This window comes from Adiantum capillus-veneris, chromosome 16 (assembly GCF_014529385.1).
Source record: "Adiantum capillus-veneris isolate H3 chromosome 16, ASM1452938v2, whole genome shotgun sequence".
Lineage (NCBI taxonomy): Eukaryota > Viridiplantae > Streptophyta > Polypodiopsida > Polypodiales > Pteridaceae > Adiantum > Adiantum capillus-veneris.
Genome location: NC_140946.1, coordinates 5458367 through 5482119, shown reverse-complemented (window position 1 = coordinate 5482119; position 23753 = coordinate 5458367). Strand labels below are relative to the sequence as shown.

The 23753-nt window shown below is 45.0% G+C and overlaps 1 protein-coding gene across 8 annotated transcripts in view; it reads left to right on the top strand.

Annotated features, from left to right (window-relative positions):
- The window catches only part of LOC147438492 (uncharacterized), a 250201-nt gene that overhangs the window by 205204 nt on the left and 21244 nt on the right, over nucleotides 1-23753 (top strand). For 4 of the 8 annotated variants that reach the window (XM_086484591.1, XM_086484590.1, XM_086484594.1 and 1 more), the window contains one exon: nucleotides 17812-17998. The exons of 1 other annotated variant lie outside the window; for it this stretch is intronic. In XM_086484591.1, coding sequence (XP_086340717.1) covers nucleotides 17812-17998 — 187 coding nt within the window. Of the gene's footprint in view, nucleotides 1-12421; nucleotides 12485-12608; nucleotides 12767-17811; nucleotides 17999-23753 lie in introns of all 8 variants that reach the window. 3 more of the 8 variants (XR_015184499.1, XM_086484596.1, XM_086484592.1) reach the window with 3 other exon arrangements.

Genomic DNA, 23753 nt, shown 5'->3' with positions numbered 1-23753 from the left:
GCAAGGTCTGATGATCCGTTTGGACAACGAAATCTGCACCTAGCAGGTAGTGTTTCCAACTTAAGAGCGCATGAATCACAGCCAGTAACTCTTTCTCATAGACCTGCATGGTCATCTCTGGCCCTTGCAAAATTCTGCTCTCATAGGCTACTACCTTGCCATCTTGCATTAGCACTGCACCAATGCTACTACCGCAGGCGTCGCACTGGACCACAAATGACTTCCTAAGATCTGGCAACACAATGACTGGATCTGAAGTCATCTTTTCCTTTAAGAGATTAAAAGCTGAAATCTCTTTCTGTGTCCATCTAAAGGTGACTGCCTTCTTTTGAAGAGCATGTAAAGGTGAAGCAATCTCAGCGAAATTTCGGATAAACCTTCTGTAATAGGAGCATAGTCCCAAAAAGCTTCGGACATCATGCACCGTCTTCAAATTTGGCCATGACTTGATCACTTCAACTTTTGCAGGATCCATTCTGACACCATCCTTTGAGACAATGTGTCCCAGAAAGTGAATCTCTTCCAGAAAAAACTCACTTTTCTTTGCATTGATGAGCAACCTATGACTGCGTAGCTCTTTGAACACAATGGCCAAGTGATGCCTATGCTCCTCTTCATTCTTTGAATAGACTATCATGTCATCAAAGAACGTACCAACAAACTGCTGGTGTGGACGGAAAATTCTGTCCATCATCCTATTGAACGTAGCAGGAGCATTTGTGAGACCAAAGGGCATCACTAAAAATTCGTAAAGGCCAAACGTCGTTCTAAAAGCAGTCTTGTGCACATCCTCTGATCTAATGCGGATCTGATGATACCCACTCTTTAGATCTATCCTGCTAAACATAGCTGCTCCTTCTAATTTGTCCATAATATCATCAATTCTAGGTATAGGGAACCTACTCTTGATGGTATTCTTGTTCAGTGCACGGTAGTCGATGCACATACGCCATGAGCCATCCTTTTTCTGCACCAACAACACTGGAGAACAGAATGGAGATGAACTGGGCTGAATCAGCCCCTTTTCTAACAGCTCCTGTACTTGGCCCATTATCTCTTTCTGCTGAGCCGCACTAACCCTGTACGGAGGCTTATTTGGTGGGCTACAGCCTGGCACCAAATCTATCGCATGGTCCTCGGGTCTCTCTGGCGGTAATTGAGACGGTAATGAATCGGAAAAACAGTCACTATACTGTTGTAAAAACATTGACCTTTCTTTATCTAGCACAGATAAATTTGATTCATCACAATCTGACACTTCACGTGCAAAAACCAAGTACGCAGAAAGATGCTTTTTCATTACAGAAGTAATAGCAGAAGCTGATACAGTAGGAATAGACTCCCCTTTAAGCTTTACATCCAGAATGTGAGTCTTTCCCCTGCTCTGTACAGTGATCTTTTTGTTGTAGGCATCCATGATTCCCTGTACACGAAACAACCAAGGAATACCTAACAACACCTCACATCCGTCCAGTGGCATGATGTAAAATTCTTCAGCATCTACATAGGACTGGATATGTAGACGCAACTTTCCAATGATGGGTGTGACAGCCTCTGTATGGCCAGGACATGCCAAACCTGCCTCTGCTGTATACCCCATCTCTTCAGGTCTGATTCCCAACTTTGAAGCCAATTCTGGGGAAATGAAGTTGGCTTTGGCACCTGGATCAAAGAAGATAAGCACTGTTTGATCCCTAACCTTTCCCCATGCTCTGCAAAGCTCACTTGCATCTGAATTTAGCTTGTCGCCCACCATATCTGGCACTAGACCAGCCATGGGCTTCTTTCCTTTCCTGTCTTCCTTGTCATCAGAATCAGCTGGCCTTTTCTTTGTAGGACAATTGTAAGCAATGTGGCCAGGCTGCTCACATATAAAGCATTTGTTCTCTGTCCTCAGGACCTTCTTTTGGTCTTCTGACTTGCGAGGAAAACGTCTTTTCCATTTCTTTGCTGGTCCTTTTTCTGATTCAGCCGTAGCTTTGTCTTTCCCTGCGTTGGCTGACTCCTGAGTCCCTTTAGGAGCCTCATTGGGAACGTGCTTCTTGGCTGAATTTTTCTTGCCTGATCCTGCCTTGACGCCAGTGTTAAATTCACAATCTTCTCCCTTGAGCAAACCATTGCCAGTGTTTGCTACCTCGATGAGCTGCGTCAAAGTAGTGACTTTTGTCTTCGTACAGTACTTTCTCAATCCTTTAGGTAGGCCACAACAGTATTTTTCAATCTGTTCTGTCAATGGCACAAACCTATAGGAAGTTACTGGAAGTAGAGCTTTCCAAAACTTCCGATTGTAATCATCCAGATTTCTGCAAGTGGCAGCATTAAGCTGGTGCCATTCTGTCATGACATCTGCTTCGAAATCATCAGATAACCAAGCTGCTGCAAAAATCTGCTTGAAGTAAATCCATGTGGACGGAGCTTGCCCTTGAAGCAATAAAGTTGTCCACCATTGTCCCGCATTCCCTGTCAAGAAAGTGGCTGCCTTGCGGACCTTTGAAGCCTCTGTAAAGTTTCCCCCTGCATAGGCCTTATCAAACTGCTGGAGGAATGAAAGAGCCTTCTTCCTGTCATCAAACCCTGTAAAGGTCGTGAATGACACACCTTTGCCACCTTCTTTGTACGGAGTTGGCCTCTCCAGCGGCGTTAAATTGTCATATGGAAGTGACTGAAACATGGGAACACTATTAGGGTTCATCTGTGTTCCTTGGCCGCTATTAACTTGACCTGGAAATGCCATATTTGGCTGCTGATTTGTAATTCCAGCCATACCAAAATTTGCTTGTGGCATCCCAAATTGTCCCTGAGTGCTTTGAAACCCTGGTTGCATACCCATGACACTGTACATGGGGTTAGGCATCATCGTTTGAGCACCCCCGAACACTGTTCCTGGCGTATAAAACTGATTTCCAGGTGCATGACCAGCCATGCTCTGGAATACCAATCCACCTCCAAAATAGCCAGGGTGTACTGAAGGTGGTGGGAAGACCTGTTGCATAGCCTGTAAGTTGCTTCCCTGCCCATTAGAACCAGCTATAGGCGGTTGAAAGGTGGCGGGCTGAATTGGTACAGCTTGAAAGACTGGCATCTCAGCCACCTGTTCTTGCACCTTAGGCATACGTTGTGGAGACTGCATGTTCTCCGTCAAGTGTACAGGTGTTTCCATTGACTGTGCGGTATGAATCACCTGTGCTCGAGCCTTAACAGGCTTTTGAATATGATCCAGTGACCCAACTTGCTGAGACGGAACAGGAGGTTGCAGAAAGGCTAAAAACCTTGGGTTCTGCATTACTTGTGTGAACATAGCCACAGCAGTAGCCAACTGGGTCCTGAATATATCAGCATCAGTCTGTGGTGGTCTTGAGGACTCACCCACTTCATGTGTCTGTTGACCCTGTGAAGAGGAAACCTCTTCAGTCACATCATCTGGTCTGTCAGCCATAATTGCAATTCCCTGTGTCTGGTCTATGATCCCTTGTGTCTTCAAGCCCAAAACTGCCCAAGGCTCACTTCTATGGGAAAAAGTGATTTAATCCCGTCGATGGAACCATGAAACCGGCCTGTTCAATCCAAAAAGGGCGGTAGACTTTACTTTAAACCTTGATTTAGCTTTCACCCATTATTAGTCGTCTATTTTACCTGTACTTTCAAGACACAACAAAGGGGAGAGGGATACAGGCTGCTAGATTGCACCTGTATGAGTAGACGGACACCAGATTGGCCCCTAACTTAGGCGCCCCTTTCGGTATTTCTTTATTGTTCAAAAGAGGGAATAAACGCTGTGGTTCCTACAAGCTGCCCCGCACAAACTCGGCTGAATTTCCACTGTTCCAGCCCGATTTCGGCAGCATAACTGTACTAGAACCCTTCACGGTCAGTATTCCCACGCATTGACCGACTTTCCCGAAGCATACGGGCACTTTGCAAAACCTGGCGAGAATCTGCAGCACGCTGAATTCTCTGTTTTCAGCCCTGAAAATGCGCCAGATCACCTGTACAGCGGTCCCCTTGCGTCCCCGAACCTCCTGGGGGTATTAGGGTCCGTTTAGGGCCAAAACCCTAAACCTGCAAAAATACACAGCAGGCTGTAATTCACTGTTTCGGGCTCCGTTTCGCGTGCCGGTCGCATCCCTAGCAAGTCCTCGAGCTCCCGCACCTGTAGGGCTACTTGCCCTTTGAATCGGACGAGATTTCTGGCGTGAAACCTCTCCGAATTCACCTGTACCTGCGGGGGGATTAGCCTCTAGCTAATCCAGTACCTGTGCAAGAGGCTCTTGCCTCGGCAATCGCGCATGAACCCACACAACTGTACATTGGTCAAATGAAAAGCCCACTAGAGGGGCATAACATACTGCCAAAGGGGAGAGAGAGGGCAGTGCGTAGCGTGCAGGGCATCACTCCTGGCACCGCACTGTGCATAAGAGGGAAAGCAAGCACTCCATAGCTCTTAACCTGTGACAGAAACTTGCAAAATGAGCCTCCCAGCTATAAATCACGTTTTTGCCTTCTCTATAAGTAGTAAACTGGCCTCAAAGTGCCAAGTGTCACTCATTTGTGCATTTTCCCGCTTTAGACCCTCGGGTCTAAAAATATCTCACCTGCAGCCTCTGTTGACTTGGCCACAGAGTAACAAAATGATCCCCATGTCAAACTGCACGTAATGACGCGAAGACATTTTCAGGTCCCAAAATAGCAGTTCCCTAAATTTTAGGAGATGCTGCCATTGTATCTTTCTAGGTCATCCGACCCTCTTTGTACACTGCGGCCACATCCAGAACTGAAATGTAGCCTCTGTAGCAAAGGATTCCACTTTGGCTAGTCAATGACCCCACTTGGCTAACCATAGTCCTTGTCCAACCTTAGTGCTCTCTTGCCCTCAGGCCTGGACTCCCTCTGGACAGTTCCACACTAGCTATGCAATGCAGGGCAGTTAGATTTCCCGAGGGGTGTTTCCAAAAAGTGAAAGTAAATAGATAATAAGAAAGAAATCAACAAAAAGGATAGATAGTAGTCACACACTGGTGACAGGGCGTCTTGCTTTTCCAGCTCGAGAGAGAGAATCGCTGGCTGCCTGCTGCCGTACAAAGGCTGCCTGCTACCTAAGTATCCACTTCACAGCTTGCCAGTGCTCTTTACCTGGGTTGTCCATGAACCTACTTACAACTCCCACTGCATGTGCAATGTCTTGCCTTGTCCAAACCATAGTAGATACCTAAGTATCCACTTCACAGCTTGCCAGTGCTCTTTACCTGGGTTGTCCATGAACCTACTTACAACTCCCACTGCATGTGCAATGTCTTGCCTTGTCCAAACCATAGCATATATAAGAGAACCTACCGCTGCAGCATATGGAACTTTAGACATATAGGCTACCTGCTCTTATGTCCTTGGACACATATTCTTGGTTAGTTTAAAGTGACTAGCCAAAGGTGTAGAAACTGTTTTTGGATTTTACATTACCTTTCTTGTGGATACATGCAATGATAAAAGAGTGCTAACCACACTAAATCATCTATGGCATGTATATTTGACATGCAATCCAGGACGTTTGCGATTTCAAGAGGAGGGTGTTACAAATACGGAAGAGTAAACTGACTTTTAATTGTATTTCAAATACTCAAGAGAATTAGAGAGAGAGAGAGAGGAAAAGCTTGACACTTCATTGGGGACTAGAAGATGGGTTGGTCCCCCCTCATAAAGAGATTATCTTTATTACTAAGCGAGAATCTTTACAAGCATAGGAATAGGGCAATAGCCCGTCCTCTATTCTTTCTTTTCTGCTTGTGACTGAGAGAGTGCGAAAGCTACTCTCTGAATAGTGAGACGATTTTCCCTTTGCTATGAGATTTTGGGAAGCTCTCAAAAACGAGTCTATCTTCCATAAAACTCAACGGCAGCTCTCGAAAATGAGAGTCTACTTTCCGCTAATTGTGTCCCTTTATGGTTAATCATTCCTGCAAAAAAAACAAGGGAGAAACACACAAAAATGCACGCACACATGCTTGCTGTAGTTTTTCTGCACATAACCTGAAAATGTTACCTGAGCACCTTCCAAAGCCGAAATAGAGACCTTTTTCGCGATGGAATCACACCAAACTTTGTGTACGCGTAGTGTAGGTACATAAGAACTAGATTCTATGTGTATTTCGTTGAAATTCACCCTAAAAGAGATGATTAGGGGTTGAAAACAAAGAATTTACAGCCACCACACTCTACGAAGAGAGTACCTGCTGCAACTTCTCGCGATGAAACTTCACCAAAAGCTGGCTATGGTTATGAGAACCCTTGTTCTGAACAATGGGAGCACGAGGCCACCACATATGTCGCAAGGGTCTGCTCTCAAGCTTCCATGGAGGGCTCCAATGCGTAGAGCATACTGACAATAGGGGGGTAGGAGCATTGCCAACACTGAGAAATGGGGGAGGGGGTGCTCTTATCAAGCCAACAGGAATAGGGGCCGCTAGGAAGAGAGAGAGGGTGAGAGTGAGAGTGAGAGAGCTAGTTTTGCATTGGTAAGTGTGCCAAGTGGCACACTTACTTAATAACTTTAAAACCATTCAACTTTCACATTTAAAAGTCCCTAGGCTATTGATGAAATGTGCAAATTAACTCGCAACTGCACACACAAATGCTACTAATGAAATGTTAGTTGCTCCCCAGTAAAATGCCGTCCCGACACTGCTCTAGCATTACCTGTTCGCACTTGTCCATTTGGTCCAGCGCAAATCATTTAAAATAATTTAATTGGCTTATCCTAAGGCCGTAAAAATGATTCAGGACTTAGAGTTACTGTTGTTCTAAGGATCCCATCTCATTCCTGTGCTTGCACTAGCGCGCATAATTTTCTGAGCCTGAAATCTGAGGCTACTATCTACCCCTTCATTGAGAACCCGATTTCCGAATCACTAGGGCTTGAGGGTATTTTCTACTAGGGTCTCTGGCCCAAACTTGGGCGCACCTGAGGCCCCAAAACCGCTAGATCTATTCTGATGAGCATACAACTAATTAAATAAGTCTTTATTAATTATTTACAAAGTCTGACATAGTTACATCCCTCTTGGTTCTAAACAGTTGACCTCAACTATAGAGCGTCAACATAACTGTGCAAGATGTCTGGGTAGTCCTTGAGATCGGACTCAATCATCCACTTTATATGTAAAGGCGTGTAATTCTTGAACTTGACTAAGTACTTTCGATGTAGGCTCCCGGACTTTAGTTGTCTCTCAGAATGGTGTATTATCTATTCAGGTTGAAGGATTTCCACAGTCTCTTCGACTTCTGGAGGATCTTCTTGTAGCACGAAAAGGCTCATGCTTGAGACAAGCATTATTGAGATGCAAAAGTCTCTTCTTGGGTAGGTGGTCATTGACATCAAAAGAGCCAAAATGAAGTTTCAAGCATACGAGAAAGTGATCCGAGAGACACATAACATAATCAATCCTCATCTCGCATACGAAGTCATCATACTGTTGCATGTGAAAAAGATACCAGCGATCCGGCCGAGTACGATACATAGATTGAGCATTATGCTGAAAAGTGAATCCTGGGTCAGTCACATGTGAAAAAGATACCCGCGATCCAGCCAAGCACGATACATAGATTGAGCATTATGCTGAAAAGTGAATCTTGGGTCAGTCACATGCATAAAGGGCCACAAATCAAGCCCATTACATGTCAACATAAACATGATTGCCATTCCATATGAAGCATGTGAGAATGGCCAGTAGTATTATCTGCAAGGTTTGGTACATTATTATAGAGAAAGGCATTGGAACGCCAACAATAAGAGGAGATAGCACTCCACAATCGTGCCCTATCTACAGAAGCTGTGTATGCATATAATCCTCCAAATTCAAAAACTTCCCCATTAACAATACATTGGATGACCATCCATCTCCCAGTCAGGTCATTGAAAACCAAGGTCGGAAAGAGTTCATGTCGAACAAGTATAAGCACTCCAGAATAGCCAGCTGATCCTACATAAGCTATCCAATAGCCCGCAAAGTAAGAAATATGTCCTGCAAATTGATGCTGGTTACTCTCTTGAAGAACCACAATGTCCGCTTTACATATATGTACATAGTGCCAAGTAAGCCGCCACTTGTCGTGATTGCATAACCCACGCACATTATAGGAGTTGCAATTCAAAGAACTATGCATTCTTTATGGTATATACAGTGGGCGAGGAAACGGGAAAAAGGGGAGAAAACTCGAGTACGAGTGCCCATCGACACATCCTTCCCAGCTGTAGGGACTTGAGGAGGTGGGTCAAGACCGGGACCCGGATGATTGAAAATAAAGACACCTTGCGATGAAGAGGCTTCTCCTGTAACAACTTCCTTGTAAGAGCGAACCACCTTGTCCCAAGCTTCAGCCAAAGAAGTGTTGTCATTACAAGGGAGTTTTATATGAGCAACATTCTTCAAAGGGGACACATAATTACGAGAAGATGCCGGAATACAAGCTGTAGCAACTTTGGTGGGTTTCTTAGGCACTGTCCAAGTTTGTGAGGTTGAAACATGTTCTTTTCCTTTATCTTTAATATTTGGAGAATCAGAGAGTGCAGACAATTGTAATTGTTTCCCTTTGCCTTTATTCGCCCCAGCTGTCGGGGAGGAGGTGGAAGCACCTTTGGTTTGAACCTCAGTATAAGATTTCGGAGGTGAACGAGGTTGAGGAGTAGGGACGGCTGAAGGAGGTGGTTGCAGGTTTGGTTTCGGACATTCGAACTGCATATGACCAAGTTTGCTACAGCGGAAGCAAGAATTTGCAAATTTGCCCCATTTAAGCTTAAATATACGCTTTCGAACCACTGCATCCCCAGAATCAATTGAAATATCCGTTGGTGTGGGGATATCTGTGTCCCACAGAATACAAAAACAGTTTGTGTTTGCGTCCAGTTTAGGAGGGAAAATGACTTTGCCCAGCTAAGCAGCCAACAAAGGAAGAAAGTGACACCAAGTGCGAGGAAATTCGACCACCTCAACCCAGACGGGACACTTGTGACAAATGAGACTCTGATAGTCCTTGATGAGAGCCCAGGGTAGCACATGAGTCATTTGTGTATTAAAAAAAAGAAGAGACATTTCAAGCAAAGCATCCCGAGCATCCATGTCGGCCAGCAAGACTTCATAGAACCCTCGCGCACCAAAGTAAGCCCCTCAGACTGCTTGCCATTTGAGTAGGAAATCAACCCATTGGCCCACATACTGAGCCGTAGGCATTCTACCTGGGGGAAAAAGAATCACCATGTTAAGTGCATATTAACAGGATCCATAAGCTCTTGTATAGGGATGCGCACTTCCATGACGGAAGCGGATCCTTCCCAGGCTTGACGTGCATCCTCGAAGTACTCATGCAAACATTCTTTGATAAGGCTTAAAGCATCCATATCAAAAGATTCCATGGCTTTCTGGCGCTTGTATATACACTGATCAGTCGAATCCATGTGAATCTCACACACACACACACACACACAAACTCTTTTTTTGGGGGGTTTGATATTTGACTGCTGTTGACACAGACACACATGCTGGCTGTACAGAAACCTGCTGCTTGAAAACTTTAATCAAACTGAAGACCTAACGATTGTACAGAACCAACAAATATACACACTCAAAATTACACCTCTCTCTCTCTCACTCAAAACGACAGAAGGACCGCGTGCAGGCGAAGTTAAACTTCAACCACTGGCGCGCTATGAAGGGCCTGCACAGGGTAGTTGTTGTGCAGAACAGAGTTGCACGACAGACAAGTGGCAAAAGGACTTACCACACACCCAAATCCCCCACCACACACACACACACACAGAGTGCTGACATTAAAGACCAGCCTTCACACACACATGCACCAATTCAGAGCGCGATCTTAATAGAGCTCTACTGGTCCACTGCGCAAGGGCAGCCTTCTGCGTTGAGAGTTGACTATAACAAACGGAAGGACAGGACGCTGAGAGCAGGCAATTCACGCGGTCGCGCAGGGCTCGAAGAGGCAGAGGGGGCACACAGCGTGCAGAGGCTGAAAGCTCACAGAGCGCGCGAGAGTTCTCTCTCTCTCTCTCTCTCTCTCTCTCTCTCTCTCTCTCTCTCTCTCTCTCACACACACACACACACACACACACACACACACACACACAAAGTTGCAAGCGATACAAAATCCCCCATCCCCCCCCCCCCCCCCCCCCCCCCCCCACACACACACACACACACACACAGAAATGAAATGTTATCTTAACGTCTTCAAAAGGCCAAAGTGACCTATGAGACCAGAAAGTGACAATGTGGTGGATCTGATACAAAGTCAGAGTAACAAGATGACAAAATGACAAAATGACAAAATGAAATACTATGGAATCCTGAACTGCTAGGTGTGAACTAAGCAGCTAAACAGCTAGTCGGGATAGCTAGATCACAGGAGACCCAGCATCGGTTGCTGGCGGATCTCATCAATCTCCTCCATGGTCAGTAGTCTGACCGGGCGTCGTGCATGTCGAGCCAAAGTGATCCGAATCCTCTGATGTAGCCTCCGTCGATGCTGTGTAGTCCTCCGTAGTCGTGGGCGTCTGGATCTCCCCAGCTCAGTGGCTCGTTCGATCAGTGTGCCTCTGGTGTGAGGCGACGAGCTCTGCTATGGTGGTAACTCCTCCGGGTGTCCAGTGGCAGCTCTAAAGAAGTCTGTGATCTGTCTCTGAGACTGGCTGGCCTCTCCTCTCATCAGGCTCTCTCTGCGTCTGCGCAGCTCGAGCAAAAACAAACCCAGGCATCTCTGATCCTCGTACCGCATGACTCTAGAGAATGGTCCAAAGCCCTCTCTGAACAAGCAATGGAAGCGGCCTCGTATCTCGTGGTAGACGGGGTAGTGGCATGTGTAGTGCAACTCTGTCTCAAGCTCGATGTCACACAGTGGGCATGTCCTGGCCTCTGTTGGTACTCCGCTGTATCTCTCAGTCTCAATCCATAGCTGGTGTGAGGATGTGCGTATCTGGCCAATAGCACATCGTATCCCATGAGACAAGTGGGTGTCCATGTTTCTGGGCCCTGTCACAAAACCATCCTCCGTAAGCTGGAGGAGATGCTCTCTATAGAAAGCCATCTTCGTGCCCAGCTCCTGTGCCGGCTGTATCCATGTCCTCTTGGTGTCTAGCTGAGTCAAGTCCTGGCGAATGAGCCTGGTGATCTCGGACTGTGTAAGAGTCAGAGAGGGCGCATCCAGTGAGTACTGGAAGGGAGGCAATCTGTCTATGCTGAACCCATGCGCCTGAAACCATGATGCCATCTCCCCATACCAGCATGCTGTATCTCCCTGCATGGCTAACTGTCGAGAGGACTCAAGTGCAAGGTGTGCATATCTGTTTCTAGGAAGTTCCCACATGCGGTGTATGAAGGAGACAGATCTAGTGAGCGCCTCAACCACTAGTGGGGGGGCAGCTAGCTCTGCTCGTACAATAGCACGTGGTACTGAAGCCTTGGCTCTAATGAGCCGCGAGATCGTAGAGACCAGAGGCTTCTCCATGTTCCCCCATCCATCACTGCGGCCTGTCCTCCTGTGATGATCCAGTGAAGGTCCCCAAATTTCAGAGAGAGAGAGAGAGAGAGAGAGAGAGAGAGAGAGAGAGAGAGAGAGAGAGAGAGAGAGAGTTCAGGCAACCCCTAGTCGAGCTACAGTGCTGGTATCCTCTATAGTGGAGTGTCAGCATATGGGGATTCTTATGGACCGGAGTCCCTACTCTGAATTGTTGGATTGGGTGGACCCACTTGGGATGTTGACGTGGCAACTTTTGGAGGAGCACTTTGGCGGAGGTGGACAAGTGATAGCAAGGCCATCACTGTGGCCCGATGCCTACCTGGTCTATCAACGGCCACAGCCTACATACAGGGTCTGCTGCATCTACTCACCACCTATGGAGAGATTTCATCATTGCATATATTAATCTAGAGATATCAGTTGGGCCATCAGTATGTGGTCTAGCATTGAGTCCTTCGTTCTTGAGTCTGGAGTTGCATCAACCACGATTTAATAAGTAGATTGTTTGAAATACGCTATGCTGTAAAGTGCCTCCACTCAATACAAACATAACTTCAAGTCTCGTTTAAAGCTGCTTAACTGTCTGTGAGTGACTGCCATAAAGTGCATTGGGATGCATGGGCAGTGTATGAAGAGAACAATGAATTGCATACAAGCTATATCAGATTAATAAGTACTGTTTGAAGTACACTATGTTGTATACTGCCTTTGCTCAACACAAATATAACTTCAAGGCTCCAACATTTGAATGTCAATGCACTTGGGTTTAATTAACACGGTGTCAGTTTTTGTGACTCCAGCATGTCTATTGCATCTTATCTCTTGACATTAATTGCTCTGTTTTCCCGTGCTTAACTAGACCTTATAAAGTGCAATTCTTAACTCCTTTGATATTCTTACATAGGAAGCAAATGAAATGGTGGAGTTGCCCTTGGATCTAACATTTGGTGCTCAGGAGCTACTAGAGGTGCTTGCTAGTCCCATCGTTTAAGTTTCTAGGTGGCTTTTGCATTTATAACCAGAATGAATCTTTGGAATAAACCTAGAATGGTACTCAGGCCATGCATTGTCTGGTTATTGAAAAAACACAGAGGTGGCTATGTGAGAAGGGGAAGCCAGTGACAAACATACCTAAGTGCTCAAAAGCATTCACATACTGTCAGTAAGATGTGCCGGAGGCCATTTCAGATTGTAAGGTTTATTTACAGCTGGTTAGATGGTGTTTATGTTATTCACTATAGTCCCTTGTGTAAGTGTCTCTCCGGAGTGGATCACACAAGGCGTTGTGCCAAAAGTTTGAGTCTGTAGTTTGTTGTTAACAATTCATTTACTTAAGTGCTGATTTGGGAAATGGATTTGTCACCATCTCCTTTCATGCAAAATTTGGTATCCTTTGACTCGTGAAGCTATAAGATTGGATTTAATCTGCCCTACAATGCCAAGCTTTGACATCCCTACAAAGAATTGCTTTATCATTCAGTGAGTCTGTTAGCAATGACCTAGAGAAACTATCTCAGCTCTTGTATTCCTTTACCCTTCAACCTTTTCTTCCCCTTAAGAAAGGAGTTTAGAGGCCATAACTTGGGAAGGAGGTCTTGCTAACAGTTTCATGAATTAAATGAAATTGTTGAGCTTTAGAGTTTCCCTACCTCTGCTCTTTTTTGCGCTTTCCTTCCTACCTCCTATGTTTTTAAAAATAAACAACGGCTGTCTCGTTTCTATTGCAATTTTCATTTTTATACAGGTTCAAACCAGAAAGCTGACCTCTACCTATAAGGCTGGTTTTTAACATTTTGACAAATTTTTAACGAGTTTTCGTCATTTTTGTGCAGCTGTTTTAGGGCTTTGAGAGATCCCCTTTGGAATTTGGGATCATTCAGAGGTCCTATCCCCTTATAAAGTGTCCTCTCTCCTTCAAGCCTCTCTCTCTCTCTCTCTCTCTCTCTCTCTCTCTCTCTCTCTCTCTTCACACCTAGCAGTTTAGGATTCCATAGTATTTTATTTTGTCATTCTGTCATTTCATTTTTGTCATCTTGTTACTCTGACTTTGTATCAGATCCACCACATTGTAACTTTCTGATCTCATAGGTCACTTTGGCCTTTTGAAGACGTTAATATAACATTTCATTTCTCTCTCCGGGAACTCACACCTCCCCATCTACCTATATCACAACCTCACACCGATACAAGTAGAACATAGATGGGCATGCCTAGGGTGCTCAAAGCACGCGAAGAAGGGAAGAAGGCATCTTATTGCAATGGCCGGGTCATCTTTGATGGCAAGTTCATTGCATAGGGACTCGCAGCTTATGGAACACAGCATGAGGAGATTCACCTTGTGGTTTGGAATTGTAATGGTTATCTATGGACACACCCAAAGCAACTAGAGGTGGTGATGAACAGTCGAGACATTGTCCTACTGATAGAGACACACAAGAGCCTAGAGAGGGGCCTACCGAGGATCCATGGGATCCAGTGGGAGTCCATCCACCGGAATTATACACACCAAAACACTTCTCGAGAGTTTGGAGGAGTGGCCATTCTCTTCAGATAGGAGTGGCAAAGCAAGGTATAGATTGTAGCACGAGATCCAAAGGCCCGTTTCATTTGGATCTCTTAGAGATTACACAAGAGTAGATTATATACATCACCCTTTGTTGCTTTACACTCCAAATTCGCCCCCACTCACCAGAGGGAGGGTGGAGGGGGGAAGTCAATGTACACATGCTCCATGGAGGGGATTATGAAGTACTCTACACTCGGCAAAGTTTCTCTCTCCCTCCGGACTATGCCACAGAACCATTGAAAGGATTATGAGTAGAAAGGGCTTTAGCGCACCCACGAGCATAGAGAGTTCTCGGGAAGATTACAGAGCAAAAGGCCAGACGACAGATGAAGAATCTCACACACCGCAAGCAGCAAGCTTTTAAGAAGGCAAAGGAGCATGAGCTTTACCACCTATTCATGAGCATTGATAGTGGGACAGAGCATGGCGGACTCTTAGAGAGCCTCACCTGACCACACCCACTGAGGACCCACAAGCATGGTAGGGTTATGTAGAGAGGTAGTATGAAGTATTTGAGACTATTTTCTTGACAATTTGTCTCATTTAGAGGATGAGAGAGATGCCATCAGACAGACTCACACCCAGAACCTTTGAGGCCTTCAGACAGATTTCAGAGCCAGGCGTGCACAAGTCTAGGTACTGGCATGTGAGAGAGTGGTTCGGAGCACAGGGACTAGACATGGATATATTACCACCCTTCGAGCATAACCTGGACACTCCCTTCATCCAGCTCCCACACAATGAGAGGAACAGAGTACTCGAACAGGATTTATGGAAGCTCTACACCAAAGAGACATGGATCGCACCTAGAGAGCCTCTATCCCCAAAGATGTTGTATTACAACGAGCACTTCCTGACCATGCTAGATGAGGGGTTCATCTAGAACCAACGCTACGTGGACACATACATGCCACATAGCTCACTAATGCCAATTGGTCAGCTCTGAGTATCATTACACTTGCTAGAGATAGAAACAGGAGAAGCTGCCCATACCCCCCAAGCTGAGAGGTTTTCCCAGCTTTGCACAAAGAGGGTGATTGAGGACAAGGAAGCACTCTGCCTGTAGATGTAGAGCATATGAGAGTATCAAGGACAGATTTGAGGCTCTTTTCACGAGACAGCCCACCCTACAACAGGTTATGGAGTCTAGAGATCAACGCTAGTTTGGCCGTTTTCTAGTGGAGATACATAGACATAGAGAGACACGATTGGCACGTGTAGCGGAACCAGAGATTGGCACACAGTCACAACTTATAGACTTCTTCCAGAAGACCGCCACCCTGTTGCCACCCATCACACAGACACAGAGAGGGATCATCATACAACAAGATGTGATGGACAGAGCTAAGAGATGCCCCCGAGCTCCAAGATACTATGACAAATCCTATAGCTGGGTGGACGCTACGCTTCCACTCGGAGCTTAGGGGTTGTGGCCTAGGTGAGAGCCGCCTCTTATTTATGATAAGGGTCAAGATGGCCAGGCGTCTTTAAAAAAAGGGACTTTACCATGTAGATTGGCTGCGCCCTCATGGGTTCACAAGAGAGGGGAGTGGCGGTAGCTCCGGTGTGTGTGTGTGCACGCGCGCGTGCGTGCGTGTGAGAGAGAAAGAGAGAGAGACGCTGGTTTGCCCCCCCCCCCCCCCCCTCCTCCTCCACCCTGCAGGGTGGTCGAGCTCCCTACCCAACTATCCCTCCCTCGTGCTCCTGGGCCTGCTCACGCCCTTCTTTGCCCTGCGCAGTTCCAGCCCTCTGCCTGGCTCCCTGCCCTGCGTACGGCTCCCTGCCCTGAGTGTGTTTCTCTGCCTTGCGCGCCCTCTGCGACCTGCACTTGCTGCCCTGCAAAGTACAATACCGTGCAACCTACAGCAGACCAATGCTTTGTGCACCTTGCACCAGTGGGCCTTCCCTGTGACAGTTTGCAGCATTTGCGTTACTTTTTTCCGGCTTGCTGCACAGACAGTTCCTTGCGATACCTTTCTGGTTTTTAGCACAAGTGTTCTACGCAGCTTTTGGTTCTTTTCCAGCACAGTTTTTCAGGCAGTGTTATTTTGCATTTGTACGCCCTCTGTGGGAGATATAGATACTACTGAGGTCTCTGTAAATAGCTTAAAATAATAATTAAAAAAAACAAAGTTGTTTGTAGTGTAAATTCCGTCTGGTATTTTCCTCAGCCATGGTCTGGCTGTTGCATGTCAGAAGAGTTTCGGTGTGTTTTCAAGCGTCGTAAAGCCATGGACAATGCTTCGGAGACTGCCTCTAAAAGCAAAAGCTGTCTGTATGAAGACTTCGAAGAGGCCCGGAAAGCTTGGAATGGTCAGGCACCTGCCCTCGAGGTGCGTATTCCAGTGCAGGACCTTATGGATCCGGTAACGCAATATGCCATGAATGCGGTCATCTTGTTTTTCTCGGGAAAAATGCCCATTGCGCAGGACGTCGGACAATGGGTTGATCTCCTTCTTAAACGCGAGACTGTCCGAGGCGTTTATTTTGGTGCTCGTGGTTTCTATGAAGTTTTATTGGCGGATACTGAAGCTAGGAACCTTCTGCTAGAAATGTCTCCCCTCTTCTTTGGCACGCAGTTGACTCATGTTCTGCCATGGGAACTCACGAAAGATTATCAAAGCCTTATTTGTCACAAATGTCATGTGTGGGTGGAAATTGGTGATTTCCCTCGCACGTGAAGACATTTCCTTCCATTGTTGGCTGCTCATCTTGGTAAGGTGATTTGCCCCCCGAAATTGGATGTGAACACCAAGAGGTTTTGCATTCTATGGGATACGGACAAGCATATCTTTGATGAAATTATGGTGGATTTAGGGGACCCATGGGTGTACAAGCGTCCTTTTTAAACTCAAATGGGGCAAATTTGCAAACTCCTGTTTCTGATGTGGTAAATTTGGTCACATGCAATCTGAATGTCCAGAACCAATTTTGTAGCCCCCTCTTTCGATTGTTCCTTCGTCCACCCCTATAGGCAAATCTGTCAGTGAAGCTAAACTGAATGGAGTCTCTACTATGAAGGCGGTTCCCAATGTAGATAAAGGGAAAAACAAGAATCCGCAGTCTGCTGATGCTGGGAATGAAAATGTTGTGAAAGGCAAAAAATGTTGGGTCAAGTGATGTTAGCTCATGGGTGGTGCCTAAAAAGAGGGTGAAAATTTGTACTCCATCCTCCTGTCCTAATTATGTTCCTCTGATTAACACCAATAAGAATTTATTGTTTAAGCAACTTCCATGCAATGACAATCGCACGTTGATTGATGCTTGGGAACAAGCGATGCACTTTTATAAAGATGTACTTTTGGGTAAGACTTCCACCTCTCTGGTAAATTCTGTGGACAAGTTTCTTGCTTTGACTCAGCGAATGGGTTCTAGTATGGATGTGGTGGATGGAGATGTCCGTATGGGCACCTCGACTTGATCCCTGTGTTTCTTGCCGCTGTATATATGATTCCTGATGCATAGAGTTGCATTAAATGCATTTCTTACAATGTGCGTGGGTTATGTAACCTTGATAAATGGCGATTGACCTAGCACTACAAACATACATGTAGGGCAGACATAGTTGTTTTTGTAAGAACACAATCAGCATGACTTTGCTAGTCAGTGTTCAGTGTTCATATTTTGCTGGATATTAGATTGCGTATGCTAGTTTACAAGATTATTCAGATTTATTAATGCTGGTTCAGCATGAGCTTCAGCCTGTTCTGTTGTATAATGATCTGCAGGGCCGTTGGATGGTGGTTCAATGCCTGTTGAATGGTCAGGTATATGAATTTGGAGACATTTATACACATACAGCATGTGGACAAAGGGCTACCTTGTGGCGAGACATCTCTTCTCGCTCATGGACTTCAAATGCATTCCTTTGCGGTGATTTTAATAATACCCCTGGCATGGATGATAGTACCACAGGTAGTTCACATATGTTGCTTGCGGAAAGGCAAGAATGGGATAATCTCTTTGCTTCTACTCAAATGATTGATTTATGGCAGTATTTGCATCCAAATGTCTGTAGATTTACTTTTCAGCGTGTTGCTCACTCTTCTTATCGAGCGCGATTGGATCGATGGTATTTGCTTAATTTACAACAATATGAGGATTTTGTATGTGACGCGAGCATGGATTACACATTGCAATTATTGGATAACTACCCTGTTTGTTGAACTTGAGTTTTGAGCAGTCTCTTTGTGATCGGCCTCTTCCTAGGAAATGTCTGTTGCATATATTAGCAATGCTCATCTCACTCATGAGGTTTTTCGTGACATGATTTCTGATATTATTCCCCCTTTGTTTGCTCACATGCATCTTGACCTTGATGCTGCCTGGTATCGCTTTGTTATGAGGGTGCAAAGTGTTATTTATGACTATGGCACACATTGCATGTAGTGCACTCGGGGGGGATGTTAAGGATGCGAAGCAAGCTTGTCAACGGCAGCAAGTATTGGCTGATTTGCGGCCTTTGTCTAACTCTGAGATGTCAGAGTTGTGTGAAGCTTGTGTGTGTATTCAACATAATGATAAGCGAAAAAATTACTAAATGGCAGATGCGTGCCCGTCAAGAATCTTTTATGGATAAAGGCTGCTGTGAAGCAATTCTTTAAGCATTTGCATCATACAAGGGTCTCACGAGCAATCAAGCGGTTATGCTTCTCTCAGGTATTTGGACTTCTTCAAAGCAGGAACTGGGTGATGCCATGGTTTTGCATTATCGACAAGTGTTCGCTGCTCCTCCTCAGGCATCTTCAGCTGCTTGCCATGCGCGTCGATTGATGCTTTCTTTTGTTCATCCGATCATATCCCCGCAAGATGCACGTTGCCTCGAGGAACCGTTCACTGATTCAGAATTGCATAGTGCATTGCTTGCATTGGGCCCTTGGCGGTCTCCCGGTTGGAATGGGCTTACTGTGATATTTTTCCTCTCCTTTTGAGAGGCTCTTGAACAGCCGTTGCTTTTCATAATAAACGCAGCATGGGAGAAACAAGATTTGCCTCTTTCTTGGAAAGAAGGTTTACTTAAATTGTTGCCTAAGCAAGCGCTTTGCGAGCGATTCTCTCACTCGTGCCCTATTACTTTGATGCCGGTGGTTTACAAGATATTGGCTAAGATGTTGGTGCACCGCATTAAGGATCATTTTTTTGCAGGACTCCGTCAGGTTCAATATGATTTCATTCCACGTCGCTAGATTATGGACAATCTGGCCAATGTTATGATTGGCATGGAGTATGCTAAGTACACTCAGCAAGATATGCTGGTTTTGGCAGTTGGTATAGAAAAGGCCTTTTACATTGTACAGTTGGACTTCATTGCTGCCATGATGAGGTGCCTAGGGTTCGGTCCTAAATTGGCCAATGTGGTTTATTTCTTGTATGCTTGTAGTATGTCTTCGGGGATCCTAGAGGTGAATCAATAGAATCTTGGCCTCTTGGTTGTTCGGTCAGGCAAGGTTGCCCCCTTAGTGCTATGTTGTATGCTATTGCCACTCACCCCCTATTGATATATCTTGATTACCTGATCTCTGTTGAGCGTCTTCATGGTTTGCGGTTACCCTCGCGTCGTACCTTCATTGGCCAAGCTTATACCGATGACTCGTTGTTTATGCCCCGTAATCAGGTTGATGTCAAAGTGATTATGGAAGCCTTGGAATTGTTTGGCATTGCGGCTGAACTTAGAGTCAACTTTTGTAAATCAAAGCTTTTGCCTCTTTGTTCTTGTGATTGGCATAGTCTATTGTGGCCAAGTGAGATTGTTTCTCCAAATGTGATTAGCAGGCATTTTGGTTATTCAATTGGATGAAATGTCACTCACTCTCAGAAAGTGGATTGGGTTATGCAACGTTTGAATGTCAAATTGCATTATTGGAAGTTATCCACTCGGCCATTACATGTTTGTTTGCGAATTGTTCAAAGTATCCTTATGGCATATGTTCAGTTCCTTTTGCCACTGATGCACTGGCCTCGTCGTTGTCTTGATTCTCTTATGTCAAACATGTTGTCCCATTTGTGGCGGACCCATGCTCAGAAAAAAGGCTTGCGCTTGATGTCGATGGAGAAGCTTTGCACTCCTAAACGTCTTGGTGGTCTTAATATCTTGGACTTGTGTAGGCATGTTCTTGCTAGGAAAGCTATGTTGTTGCCTACACCTGCATATACCTCGGTCAGCATGTTGTTACTTCCTCATTTGGCCATTGGCAACCATCTATCTGGGAGGCAAGATGGAAGGGCACGTTCGTGGATGTCCTCTTGCTTCCACTTTGGTATCTGCCAGGAAAGAGGTAACGATTCATCTCTCATGGAATACTTGGCAGGAAGGTGATTCGCTTCGTTTGGAAAGTCTCCATTGGAGTCGGGCATTCTCTTGTACTTTGGTCGACCGCTCGCCTCGCCAGGCTTACTTTCTCTTTGGTCTTGGCATTCGTGTGGTTGAGGATGTAGTCAATGAGGCCGGATATACTTTTGAGTTTCCTTTCGCCGCTGGCCGTTCTGGGCATGCATTACCGTCAGTTTTGGAGAGAACTTCAAAACATGTTACTTGATTTTTTACCCGTTACACCTTTGCCTGATGGCGATCGCATGTCTGATTGGGATCTTCGAGAACGCCTTTTCGAGATATTTCTGCTAGTCGAATTTATGCTCTTCTTCTACCACAACCTTGGCTTGCTAATCATTGTAATGCCCTTTGGCACATGCATAAATATGATCTCTGGTGGAGGAAGCTTCTCTCTACCTTGTGGAAAAGCGAGTTGCATTGAAGGAGCGACTGTTTCTTTGGTGCTGTTTGCTTGGAGTGCTCCTGGTCAGTATTTTTCTTAGGGCACGTCATGTTCACCCTTCTTCTTGTGTTTGTTCCTCAACTGCAGAAGAGAAGGTCTGCCACTTGTTGTGGGATGGCTACATTACTAGAGATTTCCTTCGCCGTGTATCGGTCTGTATGCGGCTCCGTTTTCCAGGGATTGTCTTTCACAAAAGGTTCTGGGCATTTGGTATTTTCTCACCGACACTACAGCATTTCGTGGTTTTCTTTGTGGGTCAGATACTGGGCTTATTGGACCCTGTGGCGTCAGCGTAATGCCTACATGTTCCATCATACTCACGCAGACCCGTTCCCACTCTTCAAGCTTTCTCTTAGGCAATCGTTACGGTTTGCTTTGGAAGCTGGTGATATCATTGCAGAGATACAACAGCTTTCCTATGAGTAGTTATGTGTTCTTCCCCTTGTATATGATCCTTTCGGTGGGTTTTCCTTGCTTCGAGGTTTCCCACTAGTAAATTAATCAAATCGATTTACAAAAGAAAGAAAAAATTGTGTGTGTGTGTGTGTGTGTGTGTGTGTGTGTGTGTGTTGAGTCTCAAGCTTTGCAGCTCCCTACACTTCATAGCCATTAGCCATTGCTTGCTACATTGGTATCAGAGCCGTCTTACGTTCTGCAGTAAGCAATCTTCACGCAGTAGGTTTGCTCGCCATATATATTGTAGAGCTACACTTGTGCAGTAGCTGGGGCACACAATATATAGGTGGCCGCAATATTCCTCATCACCACGGGTGGCAAGTTTTCCCGCCAGTACCCAAGGTAGTTATATGGCACTCTCCCAGTCGTATTACGTCTTGAAGTGCCACTAAAGCTTCTCATATACCCAATACTCAGGCTGCCCAGCTTCATCACGTATGGCAGATGGCGATGATAGCATGGAAAGAATAATAACGCCAACCTGAAGCTCCTTAAGGCAATTAATACACTATTGCAGTAGTACCCTTAGCAGCGTTACACACATAAAGCAGTCATGATTTTCCTTCTGCTTGATAAAGCATGAAGGGTATCAAAGCAAAGGTACCAGTATCGACACTTTCAACCAAGCTGCAGTTCATTAACAGATCATCAGATTTCGAACAAGTGGCAACATTAGGATATTTAGCGAGATCTTGGTCGCCATCGACACACTCCATTGGAACCATTTTGGCACATTTCGGGAAGTACTATATACAATTGTGCATAGCTTCCTTAACTTACTTTTTCCGTCTTTTCTGAAGTTTAAGTAAGTTTTTCCTTCAAAAACTTACAGAATGGAAAAATACCAAAACCAAAAAACATATGAGACCAACACCAACAAAGACCAAAATATGTATGGAGTTGAGGACATAGGGGAAGAATAGTACACAGGGTAGAAAACATAGAACTACAATTACAGACTTTCCTTGCTGCTCTTGATGGTCTCAAGGACCAGATGACAAAATTGACCGAGTATATGCAGAAAGAAGGGTAAGTAGCCGATGATAGAGCCTTTTGTACCGATTGATCCAAACATGCCCTCCACCTCCAAGGATGGTGGAACCTTGTATAAAGATGTTGCTATACCTTCCCTTGATACCTAGTCGAGACCTAGAGACAACCGTGTGCTCAAAGATATGAAACCTCCTCAATTTAATGGTGAAGAAAAGGATAGAAACAAAGGTGCCATTTATACTTTCCAGCAAAAATGGCAAGATCTACATAGATTGAAAGAACACTCCACCCGAGTATCAACCCCTTAAGGCTAGTCTATCATCGGGGCCAAAAGTCTACAAATGGTGGATGAGTCTCAAGGCGTCAAGAGAGATTCTAGGGGATTGGGCTCAATTTGAGAGCTTTTTTTTTGAAAGAATTTCTCCCTAAATACAAAACAGAAATAAATTGGGAGGATTGGAACAAGGCTATGCAACGGGATAGGCCTTTTCTTACTTACATTGCAGAGTATAATCCTCAGACTCTAGGGGATAGATAACTTTCACAAAACAAGAGGGTTCATACGGGGATTAGATAGACATTTCAAGCGAGAAGTAAAAAGAAGTGCACCTAAAACTTTGGAGGAAGCAATTGCAGAAGATAATACTTGTTTGACAACTTCTAATCCCACTCAAACTGAGCCAAGTCCACAAAAATGGGGGTATCATGGCCATTATTGAAAGAGAAAAGGAAATTCCCATTTCATAAGGAGGGTAAACCATTGTTTACAAAGAGGGTTTCACTAGGACCTAGACTGAACCAAGAGGACTTTGCAAAGGCTAAAAAGGAAAACTTATGCTCTATTTGTTCGTCACCCGACCATTCTCAATGGAATTGTCCAAAGAATAAAAGGAAAAAAGACGATGAAAAGAATTAGGGTCTTGACAAGAGTCATAAAGATAGGCAAATCCATGTCCTCCAAACACTTTTGATAAATGGTAATGAAAAATATAAATTCATAGAAGTGTTGTATGAGGACAAAGAGCATAATTGTTGTTTGTCAACCGGCATAGAAATCGAGTTTTGGTCCACATGAGCTGGTAAAAACGTTTGTAAATGAAAAAAGAGTTAGGGTCATGATAGATGACTCTGCCACACACAACTTTGTAAAGTATGCTCTTTTTAAAAACTAAAACTTTCTCAAAAAAAGTGCTCACCAATATGTCGTCTCCATAGACAGAAAGATATGGATACTCTAGTATCCGATTTGGAAGTTGAGATATAAGGATATAAAGATACGCTTGACGTCCAAATTATGAATATGGATCGTGCGGACTTAGTTTTGGGCAGGACATGGTTGTGGGGGCTATGACCTTCTTTGAAACGGAGTTACCAGCAAAACTTACTAAAATTTGAAAAAGAAGGTTATTGTGGGGGCTATGACCTTCTTTGAAACGGAGTTACCAGCA